The sequence below is a fragment of the Acipenser ruthenus genome, chromosome 42 (genome assembly GCF_902713425.1).
Source record: "Acipenser ruthenus chromosome 42, fAciRut3.2 maternal haplotype, whole genome shotgun sequence".
Taxonomy (NCBI): domain Eukaryota; kingdom Metazoa; phylum Chordata; class Actinopteri; order Acipenseriformes; family Acipenseridae; genus Acipenser; species Acipenser ruthenus.
In genome coordinates, this window is record NC_081230.1 from 6,381,527 (window position 1) to 6,395,988 (window position 14,462).

At 43.2% G+C, this 14,462-nt stretch overlaps 2 protein-coding genes across 2 annotated transcripts; one reads left to right on the forward strand and one right to left on the reverse strand.

Moving 5' to 3' along the window:
* Positions 1–310: 310 nt before the first annotated feature.
* On the reverse strand, positions 311–8,748 carry LOC117967073 (dynein regulatory complex subunit 2-like). The gene is made up of 9 exons (XM_059011331.1): positions 8,253–8,748; positions 6,824–7,002; positions 5,964–6,131; positions 5,620–5,789; positions 4,095–4,233; positions 3,538–3,735; positions 3,048–3,266; positions 1,983–2,135; positions 311–1,338 (listed from the first exon to the last, which is right to left on the reverse strand). The coding sequence occupies exons 2-9, from the start codon at positions 6,962–6,964 to the stop codon at positions 1,030–1,032; spliced, it is 1,497 nt and encodes a 498-aa protein (XP_058867314.1). The 5' UTR covers positions 6,965–7,002; positions 8,253–8,748; the 3' UTR covers positions 311–1,029.
* A 125-nt stretch (positions 8,749–8,873) lies between these two features.
* On the forward strand, positions 8,874–12,025 carry LOC117967035 (small ribosomal subunit protein eS26). Its single transcript, XM_059011335.1, has 4 exons — positions 8,874–9,004; positions 10,233–10,410; positions 11,141–11,271; positions 11,938–12,025. The coding sequence occupies exons 1-4, from the start codon at positions 9,002–9,004 to the stop codon at positions 11,971–11,973; spliced, it is 348 nt and encodes a 115-aa protein (XP_058867318.1). The 5' UTR covers positions 8,874–9,001; the 3' UTR covers positions 11,974–12,025.
* Positions 12,026–14,462: the final 2,437 nt, after the last annotated feature.

A 14,462-nucleotide genomic window follows, 5' to 3' on the forward strand; every position in this document is an offset into this window, starting at 1 on the left:
CTGACAGATCTGCGAGCTCGTGAAATCCCTTCTACTGTGGGTGTGCTTTATTTTCAATAATTGTAAAACTATTTTGTATTGTGCTTGAGACTGATCTACTACACTAAGAAGTTGTGCTCATGTTTTTAAAAGGCTTCCTAACACACTGCCAGCCCCAGGGATACATGGTGTGTTTTACTGTTATGTGGTTGAAATATAAAGTACTACTGAAATGTCTGCAAGCTGTCGATATAAAATAATAGATGGTCTGTATAGCATATAGCAAAATGACACCTTTTCAGAAAATGTAAATTTGGACATCTAGTAGGGCTTGTCCATTGTAAACTGCATTTATTATAAGTAGTGTTTTATACATCATGACATTGAATGCTTTATAATAAATACACAAATTACTGATCCAGTGAGTGTGTTATAGGGTGTTACACCACAGCTCCAGCTCACCCTGTTATTACAGAAGGAAGGCTGTAGAGGGGATTTCTACTAAACTGGGAGCAGCGATAACCAGGGCTTTACAATCCGTTTCCTTAACTCTTAAGCCTTTTCTTGTGATAAAAGGTCTTTGCTTGTTTTTGTATGGGGTTTGTAGATATATTGCAACAAATCAAAAGTTTCTGGTCCTGCTTACTGGCACATTTTGATGAAGGCACGAGCCACAACACTTGTCTAGGTGTTGATTTCCCTGTACTCTTTCTAGGACTTCCATATGATGTATGATTGAGTGATTCAAGCTCCGGAATAAAAAAAATGGGATTAAAGCCTTGGTTATCACTGCTATAAGCCACCTGCCTACTATTAAGCTACATTGAAATGCTTTTTGAAATTTTTTTTGCATGAAAAGAAAACTGTTAATGTTACAAAAAAGGAAGCAACTCGCCAGATTCAATTAAGGAGTCAACTAAGATCCATTCACAAAAAAAAGGTGCAAACTGCATTGTAAAGATACATCCACTTGATGACGAACGCTCTCTGTGATGAGTCAGTCCGGGTCGCGGTGAGTGACGGCAGTGCGCGGGGAGCGCAGCGCCCTGTTCAGATGGTGTGCTGGACGATGTGTGCCGCCTCGATCACGGTGTGCGCGTGCCGTGCCACCCTGCCCTCGCTGAGCGGCACGGCGGGCAGCCTGGCGTTGGTGCGCTGGTTCACGATGAACAGCGGGTTGAGCTGCCCGAGGGTGTCGTCGCTGACTGAGATCCCGTCCAGGTACTGCTTCAGGAGCTGCCTGAGCTGAGCATTCTCCTGTGCCAGCACCGCCTTCTCCCGCTCCAGAGCCAGCTGCTCCAGCAGGGCCTTGTTGTAGCGCTGCCAGAAGCGCTCCAGAGCGGTGTAATCCTGCATGGCCTGGGGGAGAGAGAGATCTGTGCAACTGATCTAAATAATACTGCTTTATACAATCTACATTTGATTAATACTTCATTTCTTGAGTATGCTTCTCTAGTGTTGTTTCTGCTTACATCTGTTTGATACATAGGTGTATTTGATAGAAGCACACATTTTAAATCACGATAGCTGGTATAACACTAAATGTTTTCGGTTTCCATGCGTTACTCTGTCTTCTGGGTCAAAGGTTGATGGCAGGAAAGAAGTGGACAAATTCGCTCTCAGGGTGACGCAAGGAAGTGCAACACTACCTGAATGCATAGCTTGCAAACAGATAACTTAAACCTAGTGTAGTACCGGCTATCTTCTTTCAAAGTGAAAATGGAAGTGTTTCTGAAATAATGTTGCAATCTACAAACACTTTAAGGGTGATTTTGGTACAGTGAGGAGGACGTATGTTACTGCTGTGCTGTGAACTGAAGCCCACAGATGAAGAGCTGATCTATGCACAATGTAACCTGGACAGCATTTACCTGTACAGTGTGCTACCTTTGCACAGACTCCCCTGCTCCTGGCTCTGCCCCTCTGCACGCAGATAGAAGTTGTAGACAGTCCCCTGTATTAGCTGTGAACTCTGGGCAGTGCTTACCTGTGTGATCTCTTACCTGGGCTAGCTGTTCGGTAGGGGGTTCCATGGCAGCTGCCTGCTCCTGGCTCTGCTCCTCTGCGCTCAGGGAGGAGCTGTAGAACGGCAGCACCTTCTCCTCCTCTGTCTCCAGCTTCCGACACATCTCTGTCAGCCTGAGCACGTAGTCCCCCTGAGGAAACACACAGGACTCTGTCAGTCTGAGCACGTAGTCCCCCTGAGGAAACACACAGGACTCTCTGTCAGCCTGAGCACGTAGTCCCCCTGAGGAAACACACAGGACTCTCTGTCAGCCTGAGCACGTAGTCCCCCTGAGGAAACACACAGGACTCTCTGTCAGCCTGAGCATGTAGTCCCCCTGAGGAAACACACAGGACTCTCTGTCAGCCTGAGCAAGTACTCCCCCTGAGGAAACACACAGGACTCTCAGCACAGTACAGTGGGGGACCAGTGATGCCCTACAGCAGGGAGCACATGTATCAGAACACCCCATTGCTTCTGTTTCGATTGATTGTGCACATGAAATCAAACCGCTGCAACTGAATGCTGGAAAATGAGTGTCACATTTAATTGATGTCTTTAACAGGCCACAGATGCAATTAATTAAAAATAGTAAGAGTAAAGGAACACACAGCCACACATGATAAAATGCAGAAGACTTTTCAAAAGTTTTTGAAGATGCCTAATTAAAGCACAGAGTGGTCTAACATTTCCACACACAAGTGCCTATTGTTTCTATATCACTGATTACTGAGCGGAAATTGAAATTCTCCCCCCCTGAGGGTTTCACGCAGGTAGGTCTAATAAGTTTGCACACTGCTGCATGTCAGAAGCATACATCCCACACCATAGCTCAAAATTCAATATTCATTGCCCATGACATATATCAACAACACATATAGAATAGTATAGAATAACAAATGGCAATGCATAGAGAAAAGAGGTTAGGTGGTATTTAAGAACTAGATGTCTAGATTAAGCTAATATGACCTTAGTACTATGGAGAAGTATATTGAAACGAGAGAGATGATAAGCACATGGATTTGAAGCGTTGCTCAGGAATCCTGTTTGATTCCTGCCCCACCTTCTCAATGAGCTGCTGGAGCTTCTTGATGGCAGCGTTGCTGTGCAGGGTGAGCTTGGCGAGCTGTCCTCTCTCACAGGCCCGGGCCCGGTTCATCTGGGTCTTGATAGTGTGGAAGTGCCCCTGGATCGCCTCCTTCTCCTCCTGCAGCCGCCGGTTCTGCTTCTCGCTCTCCCGTGCGTTGGAGGCGAGACGGGAGCGCACAAGCGCGATGGAGTCCTGCAGCAAATTACAAACCGCAAGAACAGACAAGCCGTGGTAAGACTCAATGCAGTGGTTCATGGAAGCCACACTACATACACCAATATCTCCCAAACAGCCGACACCCTACAAAGCAATTCTATCCAGGCCAGTGCGTACTTACATGAATGCTGCTGTTCGCTACTCTAGCCTTTCCAACTTTATTTAATTCACCAAAACAATCTTTACAGGGCCCGCTGTGTTCATTTCCGGTGTTATGCTAGCGAGCCGCCTGTGACAGCATCCTGACCTGCAGCTTCTGTATTTTCTTCATCTGCATCTCAATCTCCTTGGCGCTCTTCTCGTCTCGTCCCCGCAGTGCCTCGAAGGCGCTCTTGCGCTCCTCGGTGGCCTCGTTGTAGCTGCGCAGCGCCTGCTGGAAGTGGCGCCACAGCTCCTCCACCGTGCCCTCCAGCTGGATGCGCAGGGCGTGCTTCTCCTCGATGTTCTGACAGGGAGACACAGCATCTTCAAGGGCAGCGCAGTTACACCACAGTGGCACCACGCTATGGGTCTGTACTGAAGGCCTCTACAATGCTTGTTAAACCTGACCCACAGGTGAGGTCAAGCCTGATCTTTGGGTGTGTCTATTTCAATACCGTCCAAATAGTTTTAAACTAAGATTTTTTTTATTGGATACTTATTACTGTGCTACTGAAGGAGCCTCCAAGATCTGTTGCCATAGTAACAAGTGTTGGCAGATGGGATTTAAGATTCTGCTACAGACCCAGGTCGTTACTATTCCAATTTCAGACTGCTGGTTCGCTTGGGACGTTAATAGTCCTCTGTTAAATAGACTGCCTGTACCTTGTTCCTGATCTCGTCTCGGACGCTGTGGAAGTCCTGCTTCACGTCGTTCTCCTGCTCGCTGTAGTTCTGCTCCATCGCGAAGGAGATGTCCTCCAGGTGGGTGCACTCCTGCTGGTGCTGGGACAGGATCAGCTCTCTTCAGGGACAGATAAGATGCTTTTAACACACAGTTTCATTCGCTTCGCTTTTTTCACTGCTTTCATAATCGTTGAGCAGCTTTTAATTTTAAATACTTTTTTTGGTCACGCTTTATTTTAGGGCTAATAAAAACGTGATTTAATTTGCTAAACATTACTACAGTAACAATTTGAACTGATTTCAAGCATATGATCGACTGGGTATTGATCATCCCTAGGGCTCTGGTGTTTGATTGATCATCCCTAGGGCTCTGGTGTTTGATTGATCATCCCTAGGGCTCTGGTGTTTGATTGATCATCCCTAGGGCTCTGGTGTTTGATTGATCATCCCTAGGGCTCTGGTGTTTGATTGATCATCCCTAGGGCTCTGGTGTTTTCGATTGATCATCCCTAGGGCTCTGGTGTTTTCGATTGATCATCCATAGCGCTCTGGTATTTGCAGTTTTAGCTGGCCTATTACATATTATTATCTAACAGTTAACAGAAAATACCCTTTTTTTCAACCCCTTTAAAGGCACAATGCCTGTGGCCTTACGCACCAAACTCATAAGTGATTTAAAGAATGTGTATTTGAAATGTTTCTATGACTAAAATACAATCTGAACAGTCTATAAGATCCTAATAACTGAAATCTACAGTGTGGTGGAGGGTTAAATTGACATCATCCGATTTCTATTAAAAAGTGACAAGAAAGAAAGATCTTTATGCTACTGAGAGGTAAGAAAATGTTTTTGAAAGCATTGGTTTGTCACTGATTTTGTGCAGTAAGCACACGGGTTAGTCTTCTGGTAATAAAATCAACATTTCTGTTCATTTCAAATGATCCTTTAATGGTGCAGCACTGGATTGTTTTGCCTGATCATATAAGAGGACTGTCCCTATCTGATCTTTAAGGTTTTATTGAGAAATTACCTGAACGTGAGAAGTGAAAGATGAGGTCAAACCTCAACATACAGCTTTGGCCAAATGTTTTGCATTACTATAGAATGAACTCATTTTGCTTCATAAAGTCGAATAAAACCTGCTGAATAATGTTACGCTAACATATTGAACTACATACCGCTTTGTAATTTTCCATATACTAAACGAAAAACTGACAAAAATTGAAAAATGTGACATTTCAAAATCTAACATGAAATACTGTACTACTATTATGGCTTTGGTAGACTTTTGCGATATCATTTTGTAGTTTCTTTGATTACAAGATGTTAAATAAAATATCTAAATTATGTTAATACAGTTTTTAAAATGATGTCTCAATCTTAAAATTCTAGGTGATGCAAAACGTTTTGCCACAGCTGTACAGTGAGTGTGTCGCTTCGATGCTATGCTGCCTCCCGGGACAGCATTTGAAATGACGAGGCTGTCTCTGTGCCTCCCTGTACCTCTCCGTGTGGAACTCGCCCCGCAGAGCCTCCAGCTCAGCCTGGTAGTTCTGCTCCAGGCTCTCCAGCCTCCCTCTCTGCAGCTGCAGCAGCACGTCCAGATTGTGCAGGTGAGCCCTCAGAGCCTGCGAATACTGGGCCTCAGCTTCCTCCAGGTCCCAGGCCAGAGACTGCAACCAGACACACACACACACACTTCAATACTGCCGCCACACCTGGACACGCATTCAACTGTATGGTCAACCTCGTGGACTGGAAACCCATTCGGTTTCTCAGTAGATCCCAAAGATCCCAAAGCTAGACGTCCTCTAAAAAGCACAGTGTCTGAGTGTCTCTCAGCCCACCTTGATGACGCTGTCCTTGCGGTCCACCACTCTCTCAAAGGTCTGGCTCAGCACCTCAATGTCCTTCTTCAGCTCACGCCCCTTCGTCTCTCTCATCAGCACTCTCCACTGCTGGTTGATCTTGTTCAGGTTCAGCACACTGCTCTTCTCCTCCTTGGCAAGCTTGTCCTGCAAAGACATGCACTGTGTTTCAGCTTCAGATGGGGCTGTTTTGGTTTTCCCAGTCCTGGTTATAGTTACACTTAGGCAGGGCAAACATCTGTCAATGTGTTCACATACTGTAAGCTGAACTGTACACAATGTGACAAATTGAAAGAGAAGCACGATCTAGTGACTCATGCAGGCAATGAAAAAGTAAATAAAAAATGGTGTAATACTAATGTACACTGCCAAAACAGTTTTAATTTGACACATAATCACTTTTAATTTGTTGGGCTGCATTGGAAATATCGGCATATCCTGAATTAACCTAAAGGAGTTCTACTCTGTGCTGAATTGGAAGTCACTCCTTCAAATCTATCAGAAAGAGTAGAGAGGGCATACACTGAAGCTGAGTAAAAGTAAGAACAGAAGGCGTTACAAATGCATGGAACAGCATCCTAGGTGAAGTAGTAGCATCTAAAACACCGGGAACATTCAACAAAGCTATTGCTGTACAGTTGTTTCTGTCCAATTAAATTAGACAACCTTAGACGGGTGTGCTGGGAAGGCATGAGCCTTGATTGGCCGAACGACTGCCTCTTGTTCCTAAAACTCTTTCTATGTGCACCAAAAGATGCTCAAGCACAGAAAGGAGGACCGGTACGAGTGACAATGAAGCTACCAAGAGGTTGCTTTAGCCCTCCTTTCACCCTGATTACCTTGAGGAACTGAGTGAGGATGTCCTCCTTCTTCTTGCTCAGCTCCTCCTCAGCCAGGGCTTTCTGCTGCATGAACAACAGCCGCTCCTCCTCACTCATATTGCTCAGCTTTGCTGACTTCTTACCACCTTTCTTCGGCATGCTGGCGCAGTCTGGTTAGGAGGCTACCTGGCAGGACACTGAGAAGGACAGTCATACATTGCTGTTGCAGGCGGAACAGGATCATAAACACTTTTACAGAAAGAGGAATGCAGAGCTGCCAACTTCCCATACATTTCAAAGGATCAAAAAGATAAAGAAAACGCAGCGTTTTCAGTAATTGCAAAAAGAAGCTCAGAGAATGATTGCAAACATCGTAGAAAGGTAAGGGGACAGAAAATAAAATGAAATAATAAATTAGGCATTTTCACGGTTTTGGGATGGAGACAGGAGTCTGGACACCACATACTGGTAATGCTTCTGGGGTGACAGCGGGGAGTCATGACCATTAAAAGGGTTTCCTATACACTCCACAGGCATGAACACCCCCAAGAGAAAACTGTTAAATGGGATTGTGGGATCATCTCATCATCATATTCAGAGCCTGAGTCCGCTCAGGATTTCATTAGAGCACGCCAACGCGGAGTCCGCTGGTGACAGGACTGCTTTTGTTCACCAGTGGCGTGCTCTGCACCGTTGTTTTTGGTTCACTACTACATCTGAACATTTAATTTACAGACTTTTTACCGTTTTTTTTTTTTTCTTTAAACTTAGTTAATGACCAGTCTTTGTTAGCACCCCCTTTTGTTTAGGGGGTGCTAAAGTGAATTTTTTCATCAGCCTCACCACCTTGAGTAAGCCTGATCTCAGAAGCTAAGCAAGGTTTGGGCTTGGTTAGTACTTGGATGGGAGACCACCTGGAACACCAGGTGCTGGTTGACAGCTGTTGTAGCCCCCCCTACTGGTCATTAAACAGAACTACTACTACTAATAATATAATAACAACAAAACTCAGTTGACTTACAACCGTACAGTAATTATGCCTTTCTCACGCACATAAAAACATACTTTACAAGCACAGAGTGACTACACCAGCACAAAATAGTTTCATAAGTATCGGAATCTTCATGAATGTTTGTTTTCACACACATGCTAACGCGCTCTTTATAAAGTTATGCTAACCATACCGAGGCGTTCAGAAGCTGACTCTTCAAAGGATCGTTACAAGAAGTTAATATAAAACCGAGGCCTGGAAAAAATAACACAAATATAAAAATCAGTATAGCGCGACCTCACTTCGCTGCTTTTGAATGTACTCGTTAATTGTATTCTTCGGGGCATTCCCAACCAAAGAGCATCCAAATGATATTCTAGGAGTTATGTTAGCGGACCTGACTGTATCAAAATGATGTAAACAACGGAAGAATATCACAATATAATAATGCTGTACCTGAATGATCGCGGAGCCAGCAAGATTGCAGCCCTTCTGTTTAGTATGTATCTGGTCTCCTAGCAACCGACTCCCGTTCCCAGTGACGATTCACAGGTGTCACGGTTCTTTGATTCGGGGAAATTCGGGCAAATTATTTGTGCGTTTTAGAAACGTCACTGATAGCAATACTATAACATGCATTCTCCTGTTAACCAAAAAATCATGCAACCAAACACATTTTTAAATGTAATCCTTGTAAGAATATCGTTTTCATATATATATGCCCGAGCTTTAACACTTCGTTTGATATTGAAAATCAGTAAGAACAATCAATAAGTACTTTGCATTCTTTCATTTCAGCTGTGGTTTTAACAACACGTGTGTATTTTTGAGGGTTATGGTGAATTCCACAGATAAACTAACTGTATCTGACGTCACAGCGTCGCTGTTAAAACGGCAGATTGACGTTAACGTGCTGCCAAGCCGCGGTGCACACTGGGATAGAGACGGCGCACCACTTCCAAGTCAACTCCACAGATCCTTCCGAAAGAAAACAGTGCCTTCCTTTATATTTACAACGAGTAACAAAATTAAATCAAACGTACACTCGTCAATTGAATAAAGAGTATATCAAAAGCACATCGTAATTATAAGCAGCGTTAGAAAGGTCTGGGTTCGTGGATAAAGGGAGAACGAGCCTCGGCGGAGGAGGGGTATATAAAGTGCCGTGCTGCGGCTGCCGGTCCTCTTTCAGCCTCCTTTCCAAGATGGTGAGTGAGAGTCGCGTCGTGGCCGGGCCCAAAACACACACAAACTGGGTTAAAACATGAAAATACTGTGAAAACGGGCGAGTCGGGAACAAAAAAACATTGATAGAATTATTAGCACCCCCTTTGAAAGCCAGAATACATATTTTAATCAAGGAAAGTTAAGAGCACGAGCGAGAGAAAGCGACAGGCAGGCGCGTGTGTCCCGGGGCCGCGTGCTGGAGAGCTGTATGAAATTAAAGAAATATTTTTAAATTCCGTGTAGCGCGAAATGTGGGGTTATTGGGGCAGGGAAGTCGTGTTATCGACGCGGTTGGCTGTTGTAATCTCTATGCTGAAGAATATTGTTATCGCAGCAGTGTACATGTCCGAGTGGAACACGTCCGCCTTGCAGAAAGCAAATTCAGTTCTTGGTTAATGTGAGGTTCGTGTTGTGTACTGCGATTCTTTTCTGTGCAGGATAATATATACTGTAAATTTAATGCCCTTTACATATTGCTTGTAATTTTAAATTCTATGTATAGGTAGTTTCGCAGACGCCGATGTAACGAGATATTAACCAGTAGCAACACACAGTAGGCCGTGAACTGGGTATGTTATGTTCAGAACGAAAAACTGGTATATTTAACCTACGGCGTGTCATGCATGTCATTCATTACTGAACTGGGGAGTCATTTACTGTTGTGTACAATCCTACAGATATCGATGTTGTGTAATATTGCATTATAGTTGCTGAATGGACTTGTGGTTTAGTATTTGCTTGGTAGGCCGCTTCAGAATCATTTTTTGTGGAGGTTAAGTGTAGGCTCTTTGGTGTTGTAGTTTCGGGTCCCATGCAAAAGAAAACACCCAGTTGAGTGACGGGTTGCTTTTCATATGCTGTGTGATCTGGCTGTCTATTGGAATTGCTTGCCTGTGGGTGTTCTCCCCTGGCACCCTTAACTTAGATTTCAGGTAATCTTTGTGCCACATGCAGCATATGTATGAATAAACAGGACCTTTCCCTGCTGGGAAGAGGCTTTCTAGTGGGAAATCTTAGGGATATAAATATGTATGTAGGATTCCTAGACCTGTAGTGTGTGCCATTGATACGGGGTATTAGAGTGAGTGAGTACAAATATTTGATTGGAGTTAAGACTAGAAACGGTGCATCTTTTAAACAGTGTTGAGCTGTGATCGCACTTTTTCAATCAACTCTGTCATAATGCTCGCTCTTGCCTTCTCTCCACAGACCAAGAAGAGAAGGAATAACGGACGCGCCAAGAAGGGCCGTGGCCACGTCCAGCCCATCCGCTGCACCAACTGTGCCCGCTGCGTGCCCAAGGACAAGGCCATCAAGAAGTTCGTCATCAGGAACATCGTGGAGGCAGCCGCCGTCAGGGACATCTCCGAGGCCAGCGTGTTCGACGGTGAGTATCTCTGCAGCTGTGCCTCTCACACTGGAGTCTGGCGTGTGAAAAGATCAGTTAGTGCTGAGACACCGTCTTGGACACAGCTCTCTTCTCTCTAGTTTAGGTGGAACAGCCATAAACTTTAAAATGCTCAATTTGAATTCCAAAGTACAGGTCTTGGCTTGGTTTCTAATACTGTAGTTCAGGTTGGGATGAAGCTGAAGCTGCTGTGAAGTGTAATGGAAACAATGCTCAGAACTGGTCTGCCACCTCCTCAGTGTAGCCCAGTCTTTCAGACACTTGATCTGTACATTTAGTAGACTGTGTAAGATCTAACACACACACACACGGATAGCCAGCGAAGTGGGGAAAATGATTTGGACCTCGTTGAAACTTGCTTTTTTTTTTTCCTTTTTAATCTGTTGATATAAAAAAAATTAGTTAGTTTGCACATGCAAAGGTTGCACAGTTTCCTAATTGCTGACTTGCTGCAATACAATCTCCCAACCTTGTGGCCCCCTCATGTAAAGCATTGCATGGTACCGGCTTGCTTATGGTGGTGCAAGCAGCATTTTAATACTTCTTGGGTCCTTGTATCTTTGAGGAACAACCTGGGTGTCTCGTGCGTCTTTTAGCACTGATCTGGTCCAGTTCATTGTGCCTCTTGATGCAGTGGTTTTGTACACGTCTGCAGACTCCAGTGCCTCAGCATCCTGTATTGACCCGCTTGTCTGTCTTTTCTCCTCAGCCTACGTTCTTCCCAAGTTGTACGTGAAGCTGCACTACTGTGTGAGCTGCGCCATCCACAGCAAGGTGGTGAGGAACCGCTCCTGTGAGGCGAGGAAGGACCGCACCCCACCCCCCAGGTTCAGGCCAAGCGTGAGTATCCTTATCCAGGGTGGGACGCGTCGAGAATCTCTGCTGCTCCTTCAAAACCTAAAGCAGGCACCGCACTGTACAGATTAGCTTCTAGAAACAAGCTGCACCAGCTTGTGGAGCTGCAGAGCTGGAAAAGGCTGTTTGTGAGCAGGAGTGAGGAGTAGAGAGTGGTTCTGCTTTCAGCAACACTTCTCAAGGCTGATTCCACTTGAAGCTCCAAAATAGGGGAACCTGAAATATCTAATCTGCTGCAAAGATAACGATAGAGATTCATGCGTGCCATTGGTATAATTTTTCCTTTTTTGCATGATAAAATTTTTTCCTTCTGCAAATTTAATGACATGACAAGCAGCTTTGTGCATTGCTAAATGTTTTTCTTGTTAAGCTTTTGAAGGAACTTTGGCTGTATTTGATTGCACCCTGAAATGAATACCTTTGTCTACTTTTTTTTTTTTAATGATGCTTTTGTTCAAGTGTAGCCTTCAGTCTATAAAACTGTAGTCAATGTCAGGGGAAACCTGTAGCTTATTTTTGGAAAGTTGAATTGTATGTCTAGTTTGACTTAAGTTGGAGATGAAGGAGGCCATATAGTCTGCCCCGGAGGCAGGGTACTTTGTATACCTGAGATTTTTTAAAGTTAACTTTTTTTTTTTCCTTCCTCTGCAGGGTGGTGCCCCAAGAGCTCCCCCAAAGCCCATGTAAGGACAGCATGAAGATTCTGTGAATTTCTACAAATAAATCAGATTGACAAACACCATGCAGTTCCTGTTTCATTTGTTACTTTCACTTTATCATTAACATGTATTTCGCTGCAGGTCATGTTGCAATTTTCCATGCATCAAGTAATTTAGCTGGTATAATGTTAAGTAGCTTTAAAACAGGCCATATCTTGGAAACCAAGTGGTAGTTTGCTTTCATAGTGTGAAAAAGCAGGCTAGCGTGATTCACTGTGTATTCATGGCTCTGGCATCAGAGTGGATGAGCTGTATCGGGAGAACCACTCCTCTGAAAAGCTGTTTGGGTTTGTTACAGGAATTAACACAAACACTGTGGTAACTTTTATGCATGTGCAGTAAAATTTATTTCAACTTGAATAGCTAAATAACTTCAATATCCAACGAACCACTTTTTATGAAGTCAAATTATTGAGGGTGTTGGAATCCAGGCCAATACCTTGCTGAAGAAGTTTTGGCTAAAATGGTTATCGCTTAAATTATTGTATATAGGGAAGTGTTTGCAACTACATGCTATTCCTTTGTGTCAAATAACTAATACACCTGACTACTAATACACCTGACTGCTAATACAATGTAGCATGCTTCTAAAATACGCTACAGTGGGTGGCAAAGTATTAATATTCTTTACAGCACAGCTTCACACTAACCCTGCAGTCAGTCCTGGGTTTCAGAACTGCCCTCAGTTTTATTATTTTTTTAAATCAGGAGTTTGATGTTGAATTGTTTTTCATATGAATAAACCTACGCACTCCGGTGTGGCTTGTTCATGCTGTGATAAGTGCAGTCAGGTCTCAGCATGTTGTCCAGGGGTGTGATTGTTCAAACTCTTGGTACCTGGTCATTTCAGTAATATACACCAACAAATGCAGGGCTAGTGTGAGAGTCAAGCCTGTCACAGGGTTAACTTTAAACCCTACAGGCAACTTTACCCTTCCATTAGCTACATAGGTCTGAAATGTGCAGTTTTGAAAGAAACGTGTTATAGCACACATATCGTATCTTCATTTTAAAACATGAGAATCTGGTGCTACTTTGGGTTAAAGGAAGCTCTCAGTTTGTATGCCTTATTCTCAGGTTCTCTGTTTAAACTTGTACTGCCTGGGCATTTCACTGCAGCAGTGTCTTCTGGGTCAAAGCATGTCAGTCAGTAGGGGGTAAGCAGCTGGTTGGTTATCAATGGGAAAGAAGCCAGCGAAGGGGCAGGAACAATTTCACTGAAGGTGAAATTAACCAGGAATTACACGACAGTCAAAAAGCATAGCTTCCAAACAGCCTTCTTTAACCGGGTGTAGCACCAGATGTGTTTTGAAACGAAAAAACAGGTTTGCTGTAACAGGTGTTTCTTTCTGGTTTTTGGCATTGTACCCTGACTTCCCTTTAAAAATTAGTGTCTTAAATACAACTGAGAAATGTATTGGTAGCAAAATTGGTTTAATTTACGAGTTTATGCTTGGCAAACATCTCAATCGCCAAGCTTTAATTCTTCATTTACAAGCAGAATGTACAAACGAACATTTTAATAAGCAACTAATCTTTATTAAAGCTATAATAAAAAATAAAGTATTTAATGCTGGACACAATTACAATCGTTAAGAGTAACTGTACATTAATAAAGACGAGTCGCTTCTGCTTTTAAATGAAAAAAGTAAGATTTAAATCAACTTTCCTATTGGCACGTTTCTCAGCTGTGATTGAGATACTCAAATGGCTTAACAGGTATCAATTGATTTCTGAAAGGAGAGTAGAAAAGTCTGGGTAAAACATTGAGAACCAGAAACGATATAATGAATAGATGTGTATTTTGCTATCTGTGGTTACTTTAAGGTTCAGAAACACAAAGCAACTTTCATGCTGAAAGCTCTGCTCCAGTCTTTTAATTTACTCTCTAGCTTTTAAATGGATTAAAACACCTGCTCATTTTACAAAACCAGAACCAAACAACACAGCCATTGAAGTTCATGTTGTTTGTATCTCACTTTGCAACATGCAGTTTTTCCTTTCAAACACAAGTTAACAATTGCAGTAAATGCTTTGAAAAAGTATACAGTTTAGACAAGCAGATTTAACATTTTCACAGTTCACGTTTGTTTTCCATCGTTTTAGACGTCAGTGTTTGTTGTCATTGTTAAGGAGATTGCGTGTTCAGGTAGGAAGATGATAAATAATCAGCACAGAGGAATAAGGAATTACACCAACATGAATTTGATGCGTTTTAGGTTTCTGATGTATCTGATTTGTAAGGTATCTCTTTAATTGCGTCTCTGCTTTGTGGTACAGTAAACTCAATGTGATCAAACAACATTCACAGATATTTATCAGTGAAGGTGGAACCAGTTCCAACCACGGCATAACCACACAAACCTGTTGATAAAAACTTCTCATCAAGCAATGTAGTTTTTGCTTACAGTGAATTTGGTTTGTGCAATTCTGTTGGATTTCAGCGGATTGTGTTGC

What these genes read in the sequence shown, in the direction of transcription:
- LOC117967073 (XM_059011331.1), bottom strand. Translation starts at nt 6,964, where the DNA reads ATGCCGAAGAAAGGTGGTAAGAAGTCAGCAAAGCTGAGCAATATGAGT. An exon ending in TCCTCACTCAGTTCCTCAAG is followed by an intron (nt 6,132 to 6,823) that starts GTAATCAGGGTG and finishes ATGTCTTTGCAG; the next exon opens with GACAAGCTTGCCAAGGAGGA. An exon ending in CTACCGAACAGCTAGCCCAG is followed by an intron (nt 1,339 to 1,982) that starts GTAAGAGATCAC and finishes TCTCTCCCCCAG; the next exon opens with GCCATGCAGGATTACACCGC.
- LOC117967035 (XM_059011335.1), top strand. An exon ending in CGAGGCCAGCGTGTTCGACG is followed by an intron (nt 10,411 to 11,140) that starts GTGAGTATCTCT and finishes TTTTCTCCTCAG; the next exon opens with CCTACGTTCTTCCCAAGTTG. An exon ending in CCCCCAGGTTCAGGCCAAGC is followed by an intron (nt 11,272 to 11,937) that starts GTGAGTATCCTT and finishes CTTCCTCTGCAG; the next exon opens with GGTGGTGCCCCAAGAGCTCC.